General features: G+C 41.7%; 3 protein-coding genes across 5 annotated transcripts in view; all 3 read right to left on the minus strand.

Annotated features, from left to right (window-relative positions):
- Window positions 1-16,677, minus strand: part of chga (chromogranin A) — a 27,878-nt gene extending 11,201 nt beyond the window's left edge. Inside the window, exon 1 of the mRNA XM_046835604.1 lies at window positions 16,635-16,677. The gene's annotated coding sequence lies outside the window, so the exon portion shown is untranslated. The remainder of the gene's footprint in view (window positions 1-16,634) is intronic.
- On the minus strand, window positions 5,658-17,039 carry si:dkey-177p2.18 (phospholipase B1, membrane-associated). 3 transcript variants are annotated; one of them, XM_046835606.1, is made up of 10 exons: window positions 11,967-11,992; window positions 11,806-11,856; window positions 11,597-11,677; window positions 10,308-10,373; window positions 9,076-9,167; window positions 8,819-8,900; window positions 7,951-8,052; window positions 7,599-7,694; window positions 6,447-6,518; window positions 5,658-6,362 (listed from the first exon to the last, which is right to left on the minus strand). In XM_046835606.1, exons 3-10 carry the CDS (start codon window positions 11,627-11,629, stop codon window positions 6,327-6,329), a joined length of 579 nt encoding a protein of 192 aa, XP_046691562.1. In that variant the 5' UTR covers window positions 11,630-11,677; window positions 11,806-11,856; window positions 11,967-11,992; the 3' UTR covers window positions 5,658-6,326. The 3 variants fall into 3 exon arrangements, 2 of the variants coding, with proteins under 2 accessions (XP_046691562.1, XP_046691563.1); XR_006923845.1 differs by lacking the exons at window positions 5,658-6,362; window positions 6,447-6,518; window positions 7,599-7,694; ... (1 more) ...; window positions 8,819-8,900; window positions 9,076-9,167 and adding exons at window positions 15,521-15,564; window positions 15,848-15,915; window positions 16,081-16,139; ... (1 more) ...; window positions 16,774-16,838; window positions 16,939-17,039 and having other exon boundaries at window positions 10,349-10,373; window positions 11,967-12,087; XM_046835607.1 differs by lacking the exons at window positions 5,658-6,362; window positions 6,447-6,518; window positions 7,599-7,694; ... (2 more) ...; window positions 9,076-9,167; window positions 10,308-10,373 and adding exons at window positions 15,521-15,564; window positions 15,848-15,915; window positions 16,081-16,139; ... (1 more) ...; window positions 16,774-16,838; window positions 16,939-17,039 and having other exon boundaries at window positions 11,422-11,677; window positions 11,967-12,087.
- A 3,364-nt stretch (window positions 17,040-20,403) lies between these two features.
- Window positions 20,404-25,000, minus strand: part of sel1l (SEL1L adaptor subunit of ERAD E3 ubiquitin ligase) — a 28,911-nt gene continuing 24,314 nt past the window's right edge. The window contains exons 13-22 of the mRNA XM_046835777.1: window positions 24,706-24,774; window positions 24,459-24,536; window positions 24,300-24,362; window positions 23,835-23,922; window positions 22,944-23,092; window positions 22,688-22,853; window positions 22,335-22,409; window positions 21,486-21,658; window positions 21,157-21,285; window positions 20,404-21,007 (exon numbers count right to left, since the gene is read on the minus strand). Coding sequence (XP_046691733.1) covers window positions 20,789-21,007; window positions 21,157-21,285; window positions 21,486-21,658; window positions 22,335-22,409; window positions 22,688-22,853; window positions 22,944-23,092; window positions 23,835-23,922; window positions 24,300-24,362; window positions 24,459-24,536; window positions 24,706-24,774 — 1,209 coding nt within the window. The 3' untranslated portion in view covers window positions 20,404-20,788. The remainder of the gene's footprint in view (window positions 21,008-21,156; window positions 21,286-21,485; window positions 21,659-22,334; window positions 22,410-22,687; window positions 22,854-22,943; window positions 23,093-23,834; window positions 23,923-24,299; window positions 24,363-24,458; window positions 24,537-24,705; window positions 24,775-25,000) is intronic.

Genomic DNA, 25,000 nt, shown 5'->3' on the forward strand with positions numbered 1-25,000 from the left:
TGCTTTCTTGCTCAGATTTTTCCCCACATTCAACACTGTGGTGCAAAAAACAGGAAGTGTGGAAGTCTGAGTCCTGAAACACCTCATGGATGAGCAATAAGACCAAAGGAGTGGAACCTGGACAGATCCAAGTTGACAAGAAGTTTATAGCAGCTCAAACAATCACTCTGTACAACCATGGTGAACTGAAAAGCATCTCAAGTTGCTCCAAAGCTTGAGTTGGAGACACTACAACAGCACCACAAGACCACATCAGGTTCCTTCATTGTCAGTCAGGACCAGGAATCTATGTTGGAGCTCAGGGTATGAGATCTAGTCATGCTGAGCTGCTTTTCTGCTCATCACTATTGTAAAGAGTGATTATGTCATGTGCCTCTGATTCATCATCGAGAAGTTTCTCTCCACAGAGCTGTAGCTCACAGGATGCTTTTCCTTTTTCCCAGCAGGAGATCAGAGCCGCTCACCTGGTCCTGACATCCACACCACAGTTAACATCTTTGAGATCAGATCTTTCCCTCACCCTGGGGTTTGATGAGAACTGTAGCTCTTGGTGTGGATCTGCAGGATCTGCTGCTGCCACGTGATTGGCTGATTGGAGGAACTGCATTAATGCCACAGTACTAATTCCATTTTCTGTTCCTTAATGGACTTCATTTCAGAAATCACACACACACACACACACACACACACACACACACACACACACACACACACACACACACACACACACACACACACACACACACATTTCAGCATGCTTTATATTCCACTCAGAGTTTCATTTCATTAAGAAGTCACTCTATAAAAGGTTGGCAACTGTGTGTGATGGATTGAACTCTGGAGAGCTGTACGTTATACGTTTCACACACACACACACACACACACACACACACACACACACACACACACACACTTAGCTAAATGAGCACAGTGAAACAAAGCAGTGAAGCAGTGAAGCAGATCCTGAGCATTCTAACAAAAATAAAGAAAATACAAAAAGAAAAAAAAAATTAGTCCTAAGCATCAGTAAACATCTGCATTATTTATATTTTGTTTCTATTTTATTTTTTTTTTATTGATTTATTTTTATGTTTGGCTAAATGTTCTAATTGTTAAATTAAAACAAAATGAATTAAATCAACCAACAAATAAATAAGTATTAAAAAGAAAATGATTATTGAGAAAATGCAGCTAAATAAAAAAATATAAATAAATAAAAATAAATAAATAAATAAATAAATAAATAAATAGAAGAATAAAAGAATAAATGTTTTATGAATAAATGAGAATGAATAAATTAATAAAATAGATAGACAAACGTAAATAAATAACGGCATATTAATTAAATAAAGCAAGTATGCAAGTATGTAAATGTACATTAGTGTACATTAAAATATTTTTAATGTATAAATGAGAATTATGTAATTAAATAAATAAATTAAACAAAAAACGAAAATAAATAATTGTACGTATTAACGAGAACTACATAAACATCATAGTTCATAAAAGAGGTGGAGAAATTACATCGGTCCTTTATCAGTGTGTGTGTGTGTGTGTGTGTGTGTGTGTGTGTGTGTGTGTACTGTTCTATACTTAGCTGAAATGACAAACAAGAGAATATTTATTTTCCATAGAAAAGGTGATATGATGTAAACCATCCAAATACATCACTGTATATAACACACACACACACACACACACACACACACACACACACACACACACACACACACAGACAAAAAGATTTAATTTCCTGTGTTCTTGTGCTCGGAGATGAGACGACCTTCACTCTGTTATATAATCAAAGTCAGGATTAAACACACACACACACACACACACACACACACACACACACACACACACAGGGTTTAGTATGATGATGATGATAATGATGATGATGTCGGGGTTAAAGGCGGGGTTTAGTATAATGATGTTGAGGTTAAAGGCGGGGTTTAGTATGATGATGATGATAATGATGATGATGTCGGGGTTAAAGGCGGGGTTTAGTATGATGATGTCGGGGATAAAGGCGGGGTTTAGTATGATGATGTTGAGGTTAAAGGCGGGGTTTAGTATGATGATGTTGGGGTTAAAGGCGGGGTTTAGTATGATGATGTCGGGGATAAAGGCGGGGTTTAGTATGATGATGTTGAGGTTAAAGGCGGGGTTTAGTATGATGATGTTGGGGTTAAAGGCGGGGTTTAGTATGATGATGTCGGGATAAAGGTGGGGTTTAGTATGATGATGTCGGGATAAAGGTGGGGTTTAGTATGATGATGTTGGGGTTAAAGGCAGGGTTTAGTATGATGATGTCGGGATAAAGGTGGGGTTTAGTATGATGATGTTGAGGTTAAAGGCGGGGTTTAGTATGATGATGTCGGGATAAAGGCGGGGTTTAGTATGATGATGTTGAGGTTAAAGGGGGTTTAGTATGATGATGTTGAGGTTAAAGGCGGGGTTTAGTATGATGATGTCGGGATAAAGGTGGGGTTTAGTATGATGATGTTGAGGTTAAAGGCGGGGTTTAGTATGATGATGTTGGGGTTAAAGGCGGGGTTTAGTATGATGATGTCGAGGATAAAGGTGGGGTTTAGTATGATGTTGCTGGGTTAAAGGCGGGGTTTAGTATGATGATGTCGGGGTTAAAGGCGGGGTTTAGTATGATGATGATGATAATGATGATGATGTCGGGGTTAAAGGCGGGGTTTAGTATAATGATGTTGAGGTTAAAGGGGGTTTAGTATGATGATGTCGGGATAAAGGTGGGGTTTAGTATGATGATGTTGAGGTTAAAGGCGGGGTTTAGTATGATGTTGAGGTTAAAGCGGGGTTTAGTATGATGATGTTGAGGTTAAAGGCGGGGTTTAGTATGATGATGTTGAGGTTAAAGGGGGTTTAGTATGATGATGTTGGGGTTAAAGGCGGGGTTTAGTATGATGATGTCGAGGATAAAGGTGGGGTTTAGTATGATGATGTTGAGGTTAAAGGCGGGGTTTAGTATGATGATGTTGGGGTTAAAGGCGGGGTTTAGTATGATGATGTTGAGGTTAAAGGCGGGGTTTAGTATGATGTTGAGGTTAAAGCTGGGGTTTAGTACAATGATGTTAAGGTTAAAGGCGGGGTTTAGTATGATCATGTCGGGGTTAAAGGCGGGGTTTAGTATGATGTTGCTGGGTTAAAGGCGGGGTTAAGTATGATAATGGGGTTAAAGGCGGGGTTTAGTATGATGTCAAGGTTAAAGGCGGGGTTTAGTATGATGATGTCTGGGTTAAAGGCGGGGTTTAGAAGGATGATGGGTATGAAGGTGGGGTTTAGTATGATGATGGGGATAAGGGAAGGTTCATGTACACTGTCTGTAGGACATCTGACACGTCCGCGTCACTGCTCTGGGTCACGTGATAGAAAGATCTCATCCGTCCTGCTCACTGCCCTCTAGAGTCTAATTCCTCTTCACTGTGATTTCCCATGACGAGTTGTTAGGAAACTACTTCTGTCCATCTTCTCTCAGGAGACAACGATAAAGTCACATAGAGAGAGAGAGAGAGAGAGAGAGAGAGAGAGAGAGAGAGAGAGAGAGAGAGAAAAAAAGGTTGAGTGTGTGTGAGTGAACAAGAGAGAGAGAGAGAGAGAGAGAGAGAGAGAGAGAGAGAGAAAAAGGTTGAGTGTGTGAGTGAACAAGAGAGAGAGAGAGAGAGAGAGAGAGAGAGAGATGGAAAAAGAGAGAAAGAAAGAGAGTAAGTAAGAAAGAAAGAAAGGCATGAAAGAGAGACAAGCTGAAAACAAGAGAGAGACAGATTACAGCCAACACACACACACACACACACACACACACACACACACACACACAATGCTTGTTGATTTATCATGATCAAATATCCGGCTCTGGAGGCTGGTGAGATTTTAATCAGAGAGGCGATATGTAGGGTGGGTGAGGGCCCTGGGGTCTGTGTAGGCACCATGGTCATTGTGGCGTGAGGGCCCTGGGGGCAGTGTGGGCGTTTCCCCTGCCCATACGTCACATGACCACATGATCATTGCCCACGTTAAATAAAGCGTGTGATTAGGACACACAGGACACACAAGCGTGGGATTGTTCACACCAGGAAATCTGACATGTGATCAGGACACGGGGGTCACGTGATCTGTGATTGAAAGATCTTTACAGGGAGATGTTCAGGTTCAGGGTGCAGACAGAGAACAGAGCAGCGTTTATTCAAACTTAATAGAAATCAATCAATAGCGGTGAGGCTGTGACATTTCAGTAATCACATGACCTCGCTCTTCAAGTAACGAGTTTTCAGGATCACCTCAGGCCCTTCGTGTCCTGACGAGCTCGAAGCTCACAGCAGCACCTGCTCCAGATAAATCCATCAGAAATGCATTAGTGTAAGATCAGTGGAGTTGGAGGTGATCTCCTGAGAAGGTCAGAGGACATGATGTGCTCCTCATGCTTCTGAATTTCATTAATTTCTCAGAGCGAAGCTGCATTCTTTTATTCATTACTTGCAAAAAAATATTTGGCCACATATTCATTTATATTTTAGGGACAAGTTTGTAGATCTGCACGAGGATGGAATGGGCTGGAATGGACAAGACCATCAGATCAGTGTTCAGGCTGAGGCCAGGAGGTTTTCTACGGCATGGGTCTCATTCATGTGGTGACGTCTTCATGTACCCTTAGCAGAGAAACAGCCCTAAAGCAGAATGTTTCCTTCTCCATGTTTGACAGTGGGGATGATGTTCTTGGGGTCTTATTCCACATTTCTCCAAACACGAGTCAAGTTGATGCCAAAGAGCGCAATTTTGGTCTCATCTGATCACATCACATTCTCCCAAGTCTTCTCTGAATCACTCAGGTGTTCATGTGCATTCTTGAGCAGAAGGACCTTGGTGTGCCACCAATGGTTTCCTTAGTGACTGTGTTCCCAGCTGCCTTGAGATCATTAACAAGTGCACCCTATGAAGTGAGATTTTGCGTGGAGCTCCAGAGCGAGGGCGATTGACTTCTCTTGTATTTTGTCCATTTTCAAATTATCATGCCAACAGTGGTCTCTTGCTCACCAAACTTCTTACTGATAGTCTTGAAGCCCATTCCAGCCTTGTGCAGATCTACAATCTCGTCCCTGACGTCCTTTGGCAGCTCTTTGGTCTTTCCCATGGTGGTGGAGAGGTTTGAATGGAGGTTGATTCTGTGACTGGTGTCTTTTATACACATAATGAGTTGATATTACAAGTTCTTTCTTAAAGGTACAGGATTCATTGTGGTGTGTGGGAGTCAGAATTCTTGCTGATTGGTACAAAAAAACAAATATTTATTTCACTCAATTAAATTAATTAATTAATTATATATAATAATTGATTTTTTTCTGTATATTTTTTATATTCTGTCTTTATGTTAAAATCAACCTGCCATAAAAATTCTCGACTGTTCATTTCTTTGATTAGTGTAAATTTACAAAAAATCAGCAGTGGATCAAATAATTATTTCCCCAATGTATTAAACATATAAAACTAAAACTAAATACAAATGAAACCTAGTGAATGTGTTTCTACTGTAATATCATGTGCCACGTGATTGGTGCTGATTCGTTACGTTTTCCTGTCATTGATGCGACAGTTAGCGATTGTGTCCCCCGACTACAGGAAACATACGCTAGAACTTTCATTGGTGTTTATTAGCAGAATCACATTTCATTGATCTCAAAACATCTTAAAAAATGACAGTTTCACTTGCTCATAATCTCATTATCCCAGAATGCATTGTGGCTGTACGACGCCGAGACCCCGCCCAGGAACACAGTCATCTATGAGACATCCAGAAAGGTGATGTTAATGACGTTGACCACAGACAGACCAACATAAACAATGAAGAACAGTATGAAAAACTTTGATGAACAATGAAATCTTTGCTTTAAGCCTGTAGGAACGCTCAGATCTTCTCCTCTCCGTCACGCCCCCTCAGTTCATCTGAGAAGGTTTTAGTTTGGCCACAACATCCTCAGGTATGTCCTGTCTTCTCTGCTTTGATAAGAACCTGAAATCTCCTCATGCTTTTGATCAGACATACAGCGACTGATATGAGAGAGAAGCTACATGTGCCTGGAAATTACATAAATACTTATGAATAACATCTTTTATGTTCTTGTTTTGGTTCCTGATGGACTGGAGTCATTGATAATCTGTTATAAGTGAAGGTATAATAAGTGAAGGTGTGCTGGACTAGTAGGAGTCAATGAACGAGAAGATCAGAAGGACAGGAAAGACTTGAGCGAAGAAGAAGAGGAGCATGAGGAGTGAAGGTCCTGCCCATATGAAGGAGTCACTTCTCACAGCGCTGGTTTGGTGTAGATGTACGGATGCTCCTAGAACACAGAGAAGGAAACGTGAGCATGATGCGAGTGACGGATGGAGAACGCTTTTTTTTGCGATTAAAACAGAAGATTTACCACTGGAGGACACATGAGCTGAATCGGAGTGGAAAAACTGTCCACCAGAAACTTCTCCTCTTCAGGCTGGAACTGAGACGGGATAAAAACAAGAAAATGAGTCAGAAGGTATCTCCTAAATGCCTGAAGCTCTATTGGGACGGGATTATTTTTCCATACGAATAAAACGTTGGTCAGTGGATCAGCGTCAGGATCTGATACTATTATAATATCCTGTTCCCATTGTGAGAGCTGCTAATGTGGCCGCCATTATTCAGACCTTCAAAGAGAAGATGCCGACCTCACAAGGGTCCCGAGCCATCTAGAGACGTACCGGCTCGGAATTCCATCCGCTTCAGAAATTGGACTTTAAGGATAAACATTTTTTTAATGAATAGTCAAATGAACCTTCTACACTTGTTGTTTCTCCAGCATTGAACATTTAAAGGATCTGGCATGGAGGACTCGGTGTCGAATCTAAGATGTTGTGCTCATTTACGAGTTGCTCAGGAGCTCCTGGGCTCCACAACTCCAACTGACTGTATAAGACTGTAGAAATGACATTACAACCCCATATTATATCAGAATGAGCTCATCCACAAAAAGGCGTCAATATCACAAAGGTAGTTATGAAGTTTGTTCAGAATGTCAGAAGGATCAATCTTAATCTTAATTTAATCAGTCTGGGAGCAGCAGCGAGTGCATCAAGGACCATCTGGAATCAAAAGTGGTACGAGACCATGATAACCATTTAAACAATACCCCATCCCAACCTGCTGGGGGAGCCAGAGAGGGCAAAAGTGTACCTCTACTTATTCACTACACTTTTAGATTTAAAAGTTCTAAACTTCCTCTTCATTACGATCATCGTCGTCCTCATCATCTTTTCTTACAACACTCTTGGTGTCACCCAGATGAGAATGAGGTCCGGTTCCTTTCAAGGTTTCTTCCTCATACCATCTAAAGAACTTTTTCCTCTCCCCAGTCTGCCCAGGTTTGTGAATTTTGTTCTATAATTCTTACATTCTTTAAAGCTGCTTTGAAACGATGTTCATTGTGAATAAAAGCTACAGAAATAAAAACTTTAACTTCTAATCACTTATGCGTGAAGTTCATATTTATCGGGAACTTTTGTTACACGTCTCCGAAACATCTTTCCAATGCAGAACTCACCATGTTGTTCCACAGACCCTTGGCCAACTCTTCATGACCTTTGATGGTGAAATGGAAACAGTCCAGGGTGAAGAAGCTCATGTCAATCTTCCCGTTCTTCCCAGAAGTAAAGAGATTTCGTTACATCCCACACACACACACACACACACGGTGACTACTCAGGAAGTGTCATTAAATCACTATGGAAACTCAATGATCAGATCATCTACACATCAAATAACAAACATCAACCTAGCGCCTAGCTAGCTAATCCATTAGCATTAATTAGCTTATCGTCTACATTTCCTGGTTGCGTAGCAACTGCAATTTTTGTTCTTGAGGTTAAAAACACGCAACCGAGACGAAGTCTTACAGGAAGTCGTGGAGGATCTGCGTGCTTCAGGAACGGCTGAAGAACCACGGCGAAGTCGCTTTTGAAGAAGCGGTCAGTATGGAGAAGCTGCTCCAGGGCTCTCTGAAGGACACAATAAATACATAATAAATAATAATGAAAAAGGAGAAGAAAAAGAAAGTGATGATAAAGAAGAAGAAGAAGAATATAAAGAAGAAGAAGAATCTGCTTCTTCAAATACCATGAGTGAAGAGTGAAGTTCAGAATATCAGGAAGATCCACCATTCACATATCATTAAATGCTCTAGAAATTGTGAAACACTAACAGCCAATAGCGTTGGAGTCATGTCCCATGCCCCGCCCTGTGCCCCGCCCTGTGCCCTGCCCCCACCCGATCCAGTCTACCTCAGTAATTCAGCTAAACATGGAGAACAGTGAGGGTTTCTATGAGATCTTTTCAGCTATGGAGGTTTTCTTCACCCATGATTTTAGCTTGGACGGTTTCCCAGGCAACAAGACGATTAATTAGTCCAAGACCAAGCGTCAGCACTGACCATGCTGTTCAACAAAACTACAAAAGTAATGGCACCCTCTACCAGAATGCAGTATTTAGTGTGCATTTCTGAACTAGAGATTTGAGGGCGGGGCTAAAGATAAATGCTGGTTCTTGAACTTCTTTGATAACTTACTGTTGTAAATGGGATTTAAACAGGGGATTAGTACTTTAACGACATTGCAGGAGCGGTGTGCTTTATGCTGAGAACATGGACCTATAAAAAAAATCTGAACTGTTTACACACATTTACTCAAATCCCATAATCCAATACACCTTCATCTCGGATCTAAACGATCTAAAAAGGTTTCATAGCAAGCCACATGATCTTCTCACCTGGAACTGGAGGTTGATCTCAATCAGCTCTTTAAGATCAGAAGAATCTGAGGCTGGTTTTACCAGACACGAGCAGAAGGACCTGAGGAGGAGAATGGTACACAGTTGTGTATAAACACTTAAAAAAGAACTGAAAGAAAAACGACCAGGAACCAAACACAGAACGTAATTCAGGTAGTGTCATTCGAATGATAAACGCATCCATTGTGATGAAGATCTAAACAGACTGTGGTGTTGGTGGAATGCGTGTGAGGAACCTCTGAAGCAGACATCCAGGCGTGGGCTTCTGCACCTCCCTCAGAGGCTCCATTGGTAAAATCTGGACCACGTTCACGATCATGCGAGGAACCTGAGCACAAATGAAGAAATGCGACAGAAAATTTTAACAAATGATTATAATTAATAGACAAATTTTTGCCGCCACCTCTGGTCAATTCCAGGAATTACGCTCAGAATACTCGGTAAAAATCGGAGAATGATTCGAGAAAATGACACTCCTCACTCTGTGGGCTGTGGGTCATCAGACAAACCCGTATAACATCTATTCATACAGAGTGGGCAGTAAATCATGCCAATGCACCCTGAAATCCACCAGGAATTATGGGTAATGGGCAATAAATTGCCCTATATAAAATAATAGGGAAACCTCTAGGATTTAGTCACTGACAAACTGTAAAAACCCAAAGACTCCAGGGCTGCCATACATCACAGCAAACAGCCAGGTGAGGAGAAGTGCATTACAGAAGATGCCAAAACTCCACACTCAATGAGCAGAAGGGTATTAGGCGTAACAAGATAGCTGGGGTCAGAAAAAATACCGAAACCAAGACATGTGACTCATTTAACAAACGTATAGATAATCATAGGGTGAGAAACATGGAGCCGTGTAACATCACAATACATGAGAAACACATTATTCAAAAATAATAATAAAATAGTAATTAATCTTCCAATGTCCATTAGTACCAAATAGTGCTGTATGTAAATATGGATATTAAAGAGCAAAACGCAATAAATAATACAGTGTCGTATCTATAGACGCTAAAAAGTTCAACATGGCAACTCTTCCATATCCTGGTCCTGGATGGTAGAGGATCTCTGGTGTTCCAGAGGTTTACATTCATTTACAGTAAATTCGATCAGGAGCTCATTTACATCTTACATGTTCCTTAAAAGGCGCAAAAGTGTTAAAGGTTCCTCAGTGAAAGGTTCTTGAGAACCAAACCTCAATTCTTCTTGTGAAATCATTTAGAAGAACCTTGCCCATGATCTTTAATGACAGTGGAATTATACCTTCAAGCACAAAGAAGGCAGAAAAACTTCTTTAGAGCAAACAACCATTTCCAGATTCTTCCAGAACCTTATGCATTGTGTATTTATTACAAACCCTGAACGGGTTCATATTCAGCCATGTTAAACCTGATTTCTGTTCTGTGTACAAATCCAGTTTAATCTACTCATGCGTAAATACGGAGTGTTATTTTTCTACCTCATTCATCAGCATCTCCAAGGACGTGCTCATGTAGTGGATGAAGTTCTCCACTGAAAACCGGGACTGTGTGAAAACAAAGGAATGTAAACAGAAACACACACTGTAGCTGGAGTTTAAACAACAATATACATTATACAATATCCTATATATATAAAATACTAGGTTGTGATTGGTGAAAAGAGTTCAGGTGTGAATAGTGGATTGTGATTGGCTGAAAGAGTTCAGGTGTAAATAGTGGATTGTGATTGGTGGAAGGAGTTCAGGTGTGAATAGTGGATTGTGATTGGTGGAAGGAGTTCAGGTGTGAATAGTGGATTGTGATTGGTGGAAGGAGTTCAGGTGTGAATAGTGGATTGTGATTGGATGGAAGGAGTTCAGGTGTGAATAGTGGATTGTAAATGGTGGAGGGTGTTCAGGTTTGGATTGTGATTGGTGGAAGGAGTTTAGGTGTGAATAGTGGATTGTAAATGGTGGAGGGTGTTCAGGTTTGGATTGTGATTGGGGTTCAGGTGTTCAGGTGTGAGTTTCAGAGTGTTGAACACACGGGTAGTTCGCGTTTGTCAGTTGAATCAGTGTTTTAAATGAATGCGCTGATTATAATCACATGTTTCCATAGTAACATCCAGTTCCATCTACAGCTATTGTACACATTTCTTCATGTTCATGTGGCTTAATAGTTGAGGCCCTGAGTTACTGATCAGAAGTTCTGGGATTTACGGTCAAGCACTGCCAAGCTGCCACTGTTGGGCCCCTGAGGAAGGCCCTCAACTGTGTATTTCAGGGACTCTGTATTGTGACTGAACCCATGCTCTGACCCAAGTTTTCTAAAAGAGTTATACATGTAGTGAATATAGTGACTTGATAAACATCTTGAGACCTTTTTCACCTTTAAATGAAAAATGTAGGGAAAAACAGCATCAGGAGTTCACTCCAAAATCTTCATTCTCATCCCTCCCCCTCTGATGTAAATAAATGTAATCTACTTCATCTCTGTGATTAGGAGCAGCAGATTTCTAGCTGTAACTCTGTGTATATAAAATGCGTAATGAAAATGAAGTTCTTTTGATCCATTCAGTCCATTTCACTCTGCAAACATCAATAACAACTTGAACACCTCAGTGCTGGGAAGTGAACAGGGTATACAATGATAATCCACGGCGAGGTGCGAGACCTTACACCATTCACCTACACATCGTGCACTAACCTCCTGTAAGACCTCACACCTATATATATATATTACACTGTTATAAATCTACACTGGACATGAGGTCACTGGAACAACACACCTTGTCCTTGCAGTAATCACAGATATCGTTCATGCCGATGAGGACCGTCAGCAGTTTCCAATCCTCGTCAAAGTTAATATCCTGGAGATAAAAACACAGTCGTGAAGTTTCGTAAGCAAATATGTACAGAAATTAAATAGTGATGTAAGAGCAGATCATCAGGAGCGCTCCAGTTCTCACACGGTTCCCTGAAGATCCTGGGATCTCACCTCTAATGTCTTCAGGGTGTCGATCAAATGCCGTGTTTGTCCGGGAGATTACTTACACACACACACACACACACACACACACACACACACACACACACAGGAGAATGTAATTTAGTTCACACCCGTCCCATGCTGTAACAGAACCCTACTCTGATACCTACAAGGTGTTGTGTCCCGTCACTGCCAGGTTCAGACCCGTGTCACTAAACGGAGCCGGGGTTCCATGTACGGTTCTGCTCCGAGCCGGACCCACTAGATCGGGGTTAAACAGTCTGAGGATGTCTGAAACACACACACACACAGGCACACACATGCACACAATCTTTTGTAATTAAAGTACAAAGAAAAGGTTCTTCTGAATGATGGAACAGAAATGATGGAGAGTGTGTTAGAGAAGTGAAGAAAAGAGTGCAGGCAGGGTGGAGTGGGTGGAGAAGAGTGATAGCAGGAGTGATTTGTGATAGAAGAGTATCTGTGAGAGTGAAAGGGAAAGTTTATAGGACTGTGGTGAGACCTGAGATGTTGTATGGATTAGAGACAGTGGCATTGAGTAAAAGACAGGAGGTGGAGCTGGAGGTAGCAGAGCTGAAGATGCTGAGATGGTTTGGACATGTGCAGAGGAGGGACATGGGGTATATCAGTAGGAGAATGCTGAGGATGGAGCCACCAGGAAGGAGGAAAAGAGGAAGAACAAGGAGAAGGTTTATGGATGTGGTGAAGGAAGACATGCATGTAGTTGGTTTGAAAGAGGCAGATGTAGAGAACCTTCTTACAGTGCCCTCCACAATTATTGGCACCCCTGTTTAAGATGTGGTCGTGGACTTCAAAAATTCTTCTTTTTTTTAAAACAACATAGAACCCAAATGCAAAAAAAGAGAAAAATCCAACCTTTTATTTAAGTACATAACTTTGGTGGTAAAAAAATCACACATTTAGAAAAAAAAAAAAAACTTGAAATCATGTGTGCCACAATTATTGGCACCCCTGATGTTAATACTTTTTACAACCTCCTTTTGCCAACAAGACAGCACTTAATCTCCTCCTATAACATTTCACAAGATTGGAGAACACAGAGAGAGGGATTTTTGACCATTCTTCTTTGCACAATCTTTCTAGATCATCCAGTGTCCTGGGTCCTCTCTTATGCACTCTTCTCTTTAGCTCGCCCCACAGGTTTTCGATTGGGTTGAGGTCTGGGGACTGAGATGGCCATGGGAGGACCTTGAGTTTGTGACTGCTGAACCACTTTTGTGTAGATTTTGCCACATGTTTTGGATCATTATCCTGCTGAAAGACCCAATGACGACCCATCTTCAGCTTTCTGGCAGAGGCCATCAGGTTTTTATTTAAAATATCCTGGTACTTCAAAGCGTTCATAATGCCATGCACCCTAACAAGGTTCCCAGGGCCTTTGGAAGAGAAACAGGCCCACAGCATCACAGATCCTCCACCATACTTCACGGTGGGCATGAGGTGCTTTCGGCATACTCATCTTTTGTTTTACGCCAGACCCACTTAGAGTGTTTGTTGCCAAAAAGCTCAATCTTAGTCTCATCTGACCAAAGCACACGATCCCAGTTGAAGTCCCAGTACCGCTTAGCAAACTCCAGACGTTTACGTTTGTAAATGTGTTAGTGAGAAAAGGCTTTTTCCTTGCATGCCTCCCAAACAGCTTGCTGGCATGTAGAGAGCGTCTGATGGTTGTTTTGGAGACTCTGTGACCCCAAGATGCCACTCTTTGATGCAATTCTGTGACGGTGAGCTTGGGAAATTTTTTTACTTCTCTTACCATCCTCCTCACTGTGCGTTGTGGCAAGATAAACTTGGGACCTCTTCCAGCCTTGTTTGTCACTGTTCCAGTTGTTTTAAACTTCTTAATGATTCCTCTGACTGTAGATACCGGCAAGTTAAGGCGAGTGGCTATTTTCTTGTAGCCATTGCCTGACTTATGAAGGTCGACACACATCTGCCTTACTTGAATGGTGTGTTCTCTTGTCTCTGCCATGTTGACAAATGGGTAAGAGAATTAGGCCTCTGTGTCACGTCATATTTATACCCCAGGGAAACAGGAAATCATGAATTACTAATTAAAAGTCCCTAGATACCCTGACCAACCTTAGCAACTACAGAAAAATATATATAAAAAAAAAAAAATTAAATTTTTCAGAGGAATTGTTAGGGGTGCCAATAATTGTGGGACACATGATTTCAAGTTTTTTTTTTTCTAAATGTATGATTTTTTTTACCACCAAAGTAATGTACTTAAATGAAAGGTTGGAAAGGTTTTCTCTTTTTTTGCATTTGGGTTCTATGTGGTTTTAAAAAAAAGGAGAATTTTTTAGAAGTCCACGACCACATCTTAAACAGGGGTGCCAATAATTGTGGAGGGCACTGTATGTATGGAATTATGCAGTAAACAAACATGTGTTAAAGAACCAAGAATATGTTTTATATTTTAGATTGTCCAAAGTTGCTCCATGTACCTTTGATGCAGCTCTGCAAACTCGTGGCGTTCTCTCATCAGATTCACGAGGTTATCATCTGGAATGGGTTTCAGTTCATATGTGTGTCTTATCAAGAGTTTGTTTTCAGCATTTCTCGCCTTCTTTAGACCATTATTTGTCTTGTGCAGAGGAAAGTGTAAGTACAGAGTCAATAGTCCCATTAGTGCTACTACAACTACTGTACAAATCCATAATATGGCAAGAAACACTCAGTTAAGGAAAGAGAAAAGATCAATCATTTTAAACATCTCAAAAACTTTAAATGTTTCTCCAAGCGCATTCTACAAAATCAACAAATGCTATGATGAAAGAGGCTCTCATAAGGACCACTCCAGGGAAGAATGACCAAGTGCTACCTCTGCTGCAGAGGATAATTTTATTAGAATTACCAGCCGCTGATTTACACGAATGCTCAAGTTCAAGAAGTAGATATTTCAACATGCATTGTTCAGAGGAAACCGTGTGAGAGGAGTCAGGCCTCCATGGTCAAATTGCAGTAAAGAAACCATTACTTCAGAAGAAGAACAAGCAGAAGAGACTTTGGAACAAAAAACACAAGAAGTTGACACAAGATTAGTGGAAAAATTTAATTTGGTCTGAAGAGTCCAAATTTGAGATTTTTGTTCCAAGCACATTGTCTTGGTTAGACGTACAGAGGGTAAACAGATGGGTCTTGAATGTGTGGTTGCCACTTTAAAGCATGGAGGAGGAGCTGTGGTTTTGTGAAGGTGAAAACCAGCATGGCTACCACAGCATTTTGCAGCAAAATGCCATCAATCCATCATTCCAACAGGTCAACGCCCCCAAACACACGTCTAGGTTCTGTAAAAGCTATTTGTCCAAGAATCAGAGTGATGGACTGCTGCATCAGATGACCCGTCCTCCACAATCACCCCATCTAGCTGAGATGGTTTGAGGTGACACAGGAAGGAAAGCAGCAAACAAGCACTCAACATGTCTGTGAACTTCTCAGAATTGTTGCTAAATCATTCCAGATGACCACCTCATTAAGCTGATTGATAAAATGCTGAGAGTGTGCAAAGCTTCATCAATGAAGAAGGAGCTTCCTGTGAAGAATCAAAAATATTAAACATATTCTGGGTTATTTAACACGCTTTTGTTTGTCCAAACGTTTCACTCGTACTGTATGTGTGTGTATGTAAATGTGTGTGTGGGGGAGAAATGCTGGATGCAGGGTCAGTAGAACGTACTGGCGAGTGTGATGACGTTCTGGAAGGTTCCGTAGCCGCCGATGCTGTACCAGGTATAAAGGACAAAAGATGTTAGTGTTCAGGACGAGTCATGTGACCACAGTGCAAATGGTTCTCTTCAAATCGAGTACAAAGCTGTGTGCAAAAGTTTGTACACCCTCACCTCAAAACTTTAGAATATATTTAAGGTAAATAAACTGTAATATAAAAGTACATGCCCCCACCCCAAACCTGAGAGAGTGGAAACCTGTGCAGAGCAGATTGGTGTGTGTGTGTGTGTGTGTGTGTGTGTGTGTGTGTGTGTGAGTGAGATGTTGGTGGGGTGACCTCCATGAGATGTGTCTGAACTCGATGGGGATTCCCAGCAACGTGGTGGCGTTCGCACCAATGGCCGTCTGCAATCATACAGCGAACACACAACATCAGCAGCTTTCTGCATCACCGTCACTACACACACGATGCTGTGCAGCACTGCAATCTGATTGGTCGAGAATAAAGAAAAGGCCACACCCATTTCCCATCTTGCTGGGTGTGTACAGGAAGTGAAAGATCTCACTCACCGTTAGAGAATCTCCCAGAGCTGCAATCACCTTAATATCAGCTGCTTTCACAACCTCAACTGTTACACACACACACACACACACACACACACACACACACACACACACCAATCAAAAAGCACTGTTAATTACTGCTAAACACAAACAAACAAACAAACAAAAACTAACAAACAAACAAACGAAAAGCTTTCTAGCTACCAAACACATCTTCAGGTCAACCACAAATATTTAATAACTAAATAAAAAGACAAATAAAATAAATCTATAATTAAATATTATTTAAATAATGTTTAATAATAATATTAATATTTATAATATAATAAACATTTTAAATAATAACAACAACAACAATACAATAAGGCACTGAGATACACGTGTGTGTGTGTGTGTGTGTGTGTGTGTGTGTGTGTGTGTAGACAGTGAGGTGTGGTGGATCAGTGTCAGGTTGTACCTGATGTAGGTATGGAGGATGAGGGACTCATATCAGGACACAGGAACGGAGGATGATTAAAACCCACTGCTCTGCTTTTCTCAGGATGTTCCTGCATCATCACCACACACACACACACACACACACACACACACACACACACACACCAGCCAAACATTCACATACCCAAATCAAAGCCAAACACACCCCACATCAAAACCTTACATTTTACACACAAAAAACAGTATATTTGTGGAACAGACCTTTCTGAGGGCTTCCTCACTGTAATAACGGAGTCCTTCATCATATTCACTGCTCCACTCGTCCCCTTCAGAAAAATAACCTGCATCACTACAAACATCGAACACGACCCCTGAGACGACATCCTCATCGTGGCCTGATGTTGCGATACACACTCCAGAACTTACCTCTGATGGGACGGGAGGTGAGCAGGCAAGTTGCCACGATGATCCAAAGCCCCGCCATGACAGTTTGTGTGTGTGTGTGTGAGAGAGAGAGAGAGAGAGAGAGAGAGAGAGAGAGAGAGAGAGAGAGAGAGAGAGAGAGAGAGAGAGAGAGAGAAGGGCTATAGCACGTGGTTGGAGAGGGTCATCATAACAGGGCCCCTTTTAAACACAAAACAGCTTAGTGACCAAGCTAACACACACACACACACACACACACACACACACACACACAGTATATACTCTCTCACACACACACACACACACACACACACACACACACACCTACAGGTTGGGGTCATATGATTCAAAAGGGCATAAAAGTTAACGATGTGATCCATTTTAAAAAGTGTGCATCAGATACAAGTTGGCATTTATATCACAATACATCATTTTTACGTATTTGTACCAGTAAAAAATGATTTATTTATATATAATTATTAGTAGCTATGAATTACTTTTATTATTAAGAAAGTGACCAATAATTTGACCACTATTTAAGATGCAGATCGTTTTCTCGTCACTAAACCGTTTCTCGAGCGCGTTCTATCAACACCACTGCTGCTACGTAAACATGACGTATCACTATGGAGACTGAGGCGTGTCCTGACAGTCACATAAAATACAGATTAACATGGCAGAGGTAGAGCTGTAACTTTGTGCAGGAAAAGAACAGGAAAGGAACGTCTGGTTTTATTTCATCGCTTCTCATGTTTTGTTTTTGCACTACTAAGGCGTGTTTGTGAAAGGGGTCATGTGTTAGAAGTCACTTAAATAAATTGAGAATTTGTTGTCTGTCTGAACCAAAGAAATAATAATGGACCGACTATTCATCCATTGCATTGTACTGCATTGAATGGAAATCTGATCTCACTGCAATCATAATGGGGGGAATCGAATCGCAGCGCTGCGCCATATGTACAAACCCGATTCCAAAAAAGTTGGGACACTGAACAAATTGTGAATAAAAGAGGAATGCAATAATTTACAAATCTCATAAACTTATATGTTATTTACAATAGAATATAGATAACATATCAAATGTTGAAAGTGAGACATTTTGAAATGTCATGCCAAATATTGTCTCATTTTGGATTTCATGAGATCTACACATTCCAAAAAAGTTGGGACAGGTAGCAATAAGAGGCTGGAAAAGTTAAATGTACATATAAGGAACAGCTGGAGGACCAATTTGCAACTTATTAGGTCAACTGGCAACATGATTGGATATGAAAAGAGCCTCTCAGAGTGGCAGTGTCTCTCAGAAGACAAGATGGGCAGAGGATCACCAATTCCCCCAATGATGCGGCAAAAAATAGTGGGGCAACATCAGAAAGGAGTTTCTCAGAGAAAAACTGCAAAGAGTTTAAAGTTCTCATCATCTACAGTGCATCATATCATCCAAAGATTCTGAGAATCTGGAACAATCTCTGTGTGTAAGGGTGAAGGCCGGAAAACCATACTGGATGCTCGTGATCTTCAGGCCCTTAGACGCCACTGCATCACATACAGGAATGCTACTGTAATGGAGATCACAACATAAGCTCAGGAAAACTTCCAGAGAACATTGTTGGTGAACACAATCCACTGTGTCATTCACCGTCGCCGGCTAAAACTCTATAGGTCAAAAAAGAAGCCGTATCTAAACATGATCCAGAAGCTCAGGCGTTTTCTCTGGGCCAAGGCTCATTTAAAATGCACTGTGGAAAGTGGAAAACTGTTCTGTGGTCAGACGAATCAAAATTAGAAGTTCTTTTTGGAAAACTGGGACGCCATGTCATCCGGACTAAAGAGGACAAGGACAACCCAAGTTGTTCTCAGCGCTCAGTTCAGAAGCCTGCATCTCTGATGGTATGGGGTTCATGAGTGTGTGTGGCATGGGCAGCTTACACATCTGGAAAGGCATCATCAATGCTGAAAGGTATATCCAAGTTCTAAAACAACATATACTCCCATCCAGACGTCGTCTCTTTCAGGGAAGACCTTGCATTTTCCAACATGACAATACCAGACCACATACTGCATCAATTACAACATCATGACTGTGTAGAAGAAGGATCCGGGTACTGAAATGTCCACCTGCAGTCCAGATCTTTCACCCAGAGAAAACATTTGGCACATCATAAAGAGGAAGATGATAGAAGAAGACCTGAGACAGTTGAGCAACTAGAAGCCTGTATTAGACAAGAATGGGAGAACATTCCTATTCCTAAACTTGAGCAGCTTGTCTCCTCAGTCCCCAGACGTTTGCAGACTGTTATGAAGAGAAGAGGGGACGCCACACAGTGGAGACATGGCCTTGTCCCAACTTTTTTGAGATGTGTTGATGCCATGAAATTTAAAATCAACTTATTTTTCCATTAAAATGAGACATTTTCAGTTTAAACATGTGATGTGTCGTCTATGTTGTATTTTGAATAAAATATTAAAAATTTAAACTTCCACAACATTGCATTCTGTTTTTATTCACAATTTGTACAGTGTCCCAACTTTTTTGGAATCGGGTTTGTATCTTTAATGTATGGTACCTTTGGCAAGTGTCATCAATATGCTGCTGTTGATTTATCATCATTTTGTTTACTTGAATAGTTTAAATAAAAGAGATGAACAGAGAGACAGTGAAAGATGGAGAGACAAAACAGACAGACAGATAAAGGGGGACCGAGGGACATACAAGAAAGACAGAGGCAAAGGGAGACTGTGGGAGAGCCAGAAGAACAGATCAACAGAGGGAAAGAACACAATCGAGGAAAAGAAAGAACAAAAAAACAGACAGACAGAGGGAAAGAGACAATAGGAGGGAAACAGACAGAGGGACAGAGACTGTTGAAGAGAGAGAGAGGGAAGAGAGAAACAGAGAGGCCTGAAATTGTGATTGTGTGCATTTAAATCAAAGTTGCTGAGTGGGCTGTAGCTTCATATTTTGTGGCGCACACACACACACACACACACACACACACACACACACACACACACACACACACACGGTTATGACGATGCAAATGTAAAAGGGGGAAAAAAGTAAAAAAAATTAATAAAAAAACAATGGGTAACTAGAGAAAAAAAAAAGAAAATACCTCACAAGAGAGAGAGAGAGCGTTTGTGTGTGTGTAAAACATTAAAATGTATCATAAAGAAAAAGAAATCAACCCCAAGCTCAGACGTCTCATCACTTTCTCCCGTCCACTTGTCCCGACACTAATCACCACTTATTTGCATATCAGCTGTGATTGGTCCATAGTGTAGCGTGACATCACAGAGTGGAAAGGAGACCCTACACAGAGCAGGATGTCCTGGACCTCACGGGGGCCCAGTGGCAGAGAAAATAAAATCAGGGTAATAATTTACTGCAGAAGCGTTTCTTTTCCTCGTCTCGTGGTTTTTAATGATTTCCAGTGTGTTGTGTTTCGGATTTAACAAAACAAAACAAACAGAACAGGGAACTTTTATTAGAATTATGTAATGGGGGAAAACAGCAGGTCCGTGTCCAAAAGTACCGTACTTCACCCTTAAATAGTGCGTATGTACACACACACACACACACACACACACACACACACACACACCCCTGTGAGTGAAGTCTCGGTTTGTTGCACCCTGAGCCGTACGCTGTAGAACCAAGTCTGTGCTGTGTTTGTATATAGTGTGTGTGTGTGTGTGTGTGTGTGTGTGTGTGTATAAGAGACACGGCCACTGAGCATCATGGGAGTGGTCTGTCCCACTAGATAACACTGGTGTGGGCGGAGAGAGTGGCTCAGGCTCCGCCCTTGTCCCAGTCTCTAGGGTCTCTAAAGCGTCTATTTCTTGTAGAATGTTAATCACGGTCGGGTTCGGGGGCGGGGCCAGGGCCGGCCTGTTCGGGCTGAGGGGCAGGTCTGGGCGGGGCGGCCGGCGCTCGTGGGACGGGCTGGTGCTGCCTCTGTCTGTACGCGATGACGGTACCGAGGAGCAGAGCGATCACGGTCATGAGGTACAGATCCCACTCCGGACCCAGCAGCTGGTCCAGATCCACCTGAGAGAGAAGCTCCTTCAGCTGGGAGGGGGCAGAGATAAACAAACAAGTAGCTGAGTCGTTACATCAATATCATTAAAACAGGAGTCTGTCTTGTTCTTTAATGAGGATGTGGAGATGTTTCTACAACGTCCCCTGAGTGTGAGTGTGAGTGTGTGTGTGTGTCTTACGTTCAGCTCCTGGAGGTACTGCAGTGTGTAGACGAGTCCCAGTTTGCACAGGGCGAGGAACACAGGGACCTGGGCGTCAGGACTCGCCTCTGCAGCCATGTCATAGAAACGTTTAGCCAGGTGGATGTCCTGCATGAGGAGAGAGTAGTGAGCACAACGAGAAACACTGGTCCAACACACAGCCAGGAACCGAGGAACTATGAGAGCTTATAGATTTTCACCAGACAGCACTTTTAGTACACTCCCTAATCAGCATGAGAGAGGTGAGGGGGCATGTGAGAGGTGCATGTGAGGTGAGGGGGCAGGTGTGTGTGTGTGTGTGTGTGTACCTGTTTAATGCCGAGACCCTTCTCGTGCATGTACCCGAGGTTAAACATAGCCTGAGCGCTGTGCTGCTGCTCGGACGCCAACCTGTAGTGAATCACCGCCGTCTCGTAATCCACATCCGTACCGTAACCATAGAAATGATAATCACCCAGTTTAATCCTAGCCACTGTGTAACCTGTATAGACACACACACACACACCAGTAATTGGAGTGTATATATTCTCTGAAATTATAAATCTATACCCTGAAATTTTCCTAAACATCTCCAGGCTGCATAAGTATCCACCCTATCAAGAACCAGTCTTCTGGAACATGTCTATCAGCTCCACACATCATCTTGTCTTGGAGATTTGTCTCAATCCATCGCAACCTCAACCATGAACAAGTTTCCCCATTCTGCTAGGTGGCGCTACCACCACCATGATTTACTTCACAGCAGGAACTCCGTTCTCACACTAACACACAGGAGTCAAGGCTATATTTCTTCTCACCACTTTTCCAGAACTTGTCTGTCCTGGAATCAGCTTCTCCCTCTCTATCTGAGATCTCCATCTCCTTTACCGTTCTTGTCACAGTAAACATGATTAAACTGAAGCTCCAGGTGCTTCATGATGCTGTGTGTTCAGATGTGTTCTCTAAGAAACTCTGGGTTTCTCCAGGAACGAATAGTATGCATTTCATTTCATATTTGGAAAAACTTTCACACAAAAAAAATCCTTCTTTCTTTTTCACAGATTCATGACCTTTTTGAATGAGGGTTAAATGTAAAAGGTGACCAAAAAGCACACCAGAAAATCTGGGTGAAAACATGTACTTTCTGTAGTGAACATATTCACTGTGAAGGTTCTGACCTTGTGCAGCTGCTCGGGTCCAGTGAAGGAGCGCACGAGGATAGGTTTCATTATCACTGAAGATCAGAGACTGCTCTGTAACACAGACAGACACGCAGACAGAGAGACAGACACGCAGACAGAGAGACAGACACGCAGTCAGACTTAAGCATTAGTCCAGTACCAGTACGCACATTATATGCCCATGAGAGCGTCTCTGTGTGTCTGTGATCAATTCTAGACTGTGATTTGGTTCTGTTGATAATAAATGCAATAGTTTCTTAAAATATTTCATCCAAAATGACTTCATCTGTTCAATTACACTACACACAGTGTACATTCTGGCGCCCCCTTGTGTTGGTCATATGACTCACTCTGGTCGAGGATGAAGGCCACGTTACTCTGTGCCACCTCGTAGCCCTGTTCAGCCAGGAGCATATACTGAACCAGAGCAGAGTCCATGTCTCCTTCCTTAAAGCTGCCGTAAGCGTTCATTAGCCTCTCCGACCACCGGCCGCGCTCACACACATTCTTGAACAGCTACACACACACACACACACACACACAAAATTAGATATTGTGATTTACGAATAAAACACAGCAGACGGGTGTGTAGGATATAAACATCACCTCTACAGCCATGTGACAGGAGCGCATCACTCCGGTTCCTGTAGCGTGCATCTGAGCCAGGTTATAGAAGGCCAGGATGTGACCTGCCTGAGACGCCAGGTTGAAGAACTTCAGAGCTTGTTTATAATCACGCTTTACTCCGATACCATCTGGGAGGAAACACACACACACACACACACACACACACACACACACAGAGCATTATTTTGATGTTTTCATGGACAACAAGCAAATTTAATTCCACAGTATCTGAAGACGTCCTGTACAAATGTGTGTCACCAACATTTTGCCACATATGGATGGAAAAGTCAAATGTTCCAATACCGATGTTTTCACTGGAGTATTTATTAATCCATACTGATAGTTTTTCCGGGTTGCTTTATACAGTCCGAGAGCGGCCTTTAGAGGTGAATCATTAACACCACATGCTATTTGTTTTTTTTCCCTTCATTTTGGATGTAACAGTTTTTATTTATTTGGATTGTTATCCTTTGTCCACTCATTTATTGCATTTAGCACAATTTCATGATTCAACTGTTATTTTTTGTAATAAAGTTCAGTCCCATTTAACTTAGTTATATTTGTTCTTTTTTATCCAGTATCCATTTTAAAAACTATTGGTTGATTAATTGGTTATCAGCAAGTATGAGCCAACCCAGCTCTCTGTATCTGTGAGAAACAAACACTAATAAGATATTTAATACTGAAGAAGAATAAATTAGTATATTTATGATCATTATGATCATTACACTGATTGTGTGATTGGGACATTCTGAATTATGGAGTAGTACCAGGGTCTAATACTGAACCAACAACTCAGTGATATCCTGGTTCTAAACTTCTCACACTTCAACCCATTCCCCTCACCCTCACTCACACACACACACTCACTGTAGTACATAGTTCCCAGCTGCAGCTGTCCATCCACCCAGCCCTGCTCTGCAGCCTTCTGGAAGTATTTGAGAGCCAGCTCATAGTTCTGCAATAAAAACAAGCAGCAAAACATAATGACCATACACAAACCAAATTAATTCTTTATATTCATTTGCATTTATTACTTATCACATATTAATATAATTGTTCACTTTTATTTAAGCTGCTCTTCTATAATGAATAGAAACTTTACTGTACATCAAATCATTTCATGGATAATAATAATATGTTCAAATTGAATAATAATAATAATAATAATAATAATAATAATAATAGGCTCATTCTCACTCCTGAATGAAAATATATTCTGTTAGCAAAGTATTGTAGGTGTCTGTATTTTAATAATTAAATAATAATAAATAGTTATATAAGTGCCTATGTAGGAGATGTTTTTCTGAACTGTAATAAATGAATAAAGCTCACCACAGGAACACCTCTGCCATACAGGTAGGCCATGCCGAGTCCGCTCTGACCCACAGGGTTCCCCTGTCAACACAGCAAACATTGTCATGAAGCTACAAACAGTGATCATACAGCAGGAGAACACCCTGGGTTACAACCAGGGTTCTTGTTAAAACCCACCTGCTCTGAAGCCTTCTTAAAATAATGCAGTGCCGTCTCGTTGTTTTGTGGTAAATACTCACTGCCCTCTGAGTACATCTGTAAAACACACACACACACACACACACACACACACACACACACACACTTGTACAAGACTGAAGGGAAGCATTCGTGACTCACTCTCTCTCATGCACGCACACACACACACACACACACACACACACACACACACACACACACACACACACACACAGAGTGTATTTACCTTTCCGAGGAAGGCCATTGCATGTGTGTTTCCAGCATTAGCAGCCTGGTTAAAGTACTCATACGCTCTCTGAGGAACAAAGAACCAACAGCATTGAGTTTACATGAGACAAATCACTGACCTGAGAAGAGACCAGTACAGGGGTACAGAGGCCAGCGCACTGGTACAGAGGCCAGCGCAGGGTTACAGAAGCCAGCGCAGGGTTACAGAGGCCAGCGCAAAGGGTACAGAGGCCAACGCAAGGGGTACAGAGGCCAACGCAAGGGGTACAGAGGCCAACGCAAGGGGTACAGAG

The sequence above is a fragment of the Silurus meridionalis genome, chromosome 23 (genome assembly GCF_014805685.1).
Source record: "Silurus meridionalis isolate SWU-2019-XX chromosome 23, ASM1480568v1, whole genome shotgun sequence".
Taxonomy (NCBI): domain Eukaryota; kingdom Metazoa; phylum Chordata; class Actinopteri; order Siluriformes; family Siluridae; genus Silurus; species Silurus meridionalis.

Coding starts and splice junctions, on each gene's coding strand:
- si:dkey-177p2.18 (XM_046835606.1), bottom strand. CDS start 11,629: ATGAACGATATCTGTGATTACTGCAAGGACAAG. Junction 8,901..9,075: donor CCTGGATGTCTGCTTCAGAG/GTTCCTCACACG, acceptor TCTCCTCCTCAG/GTCCTTCTGCTCGTGTCTGG. Junction 7,695..7,950: donor CAGATCCTCCACGACTTCCT/GTAAGACTTCGT, acceptor ACTTCTGGGAAG/AACGGGAAGATTGACATGAG.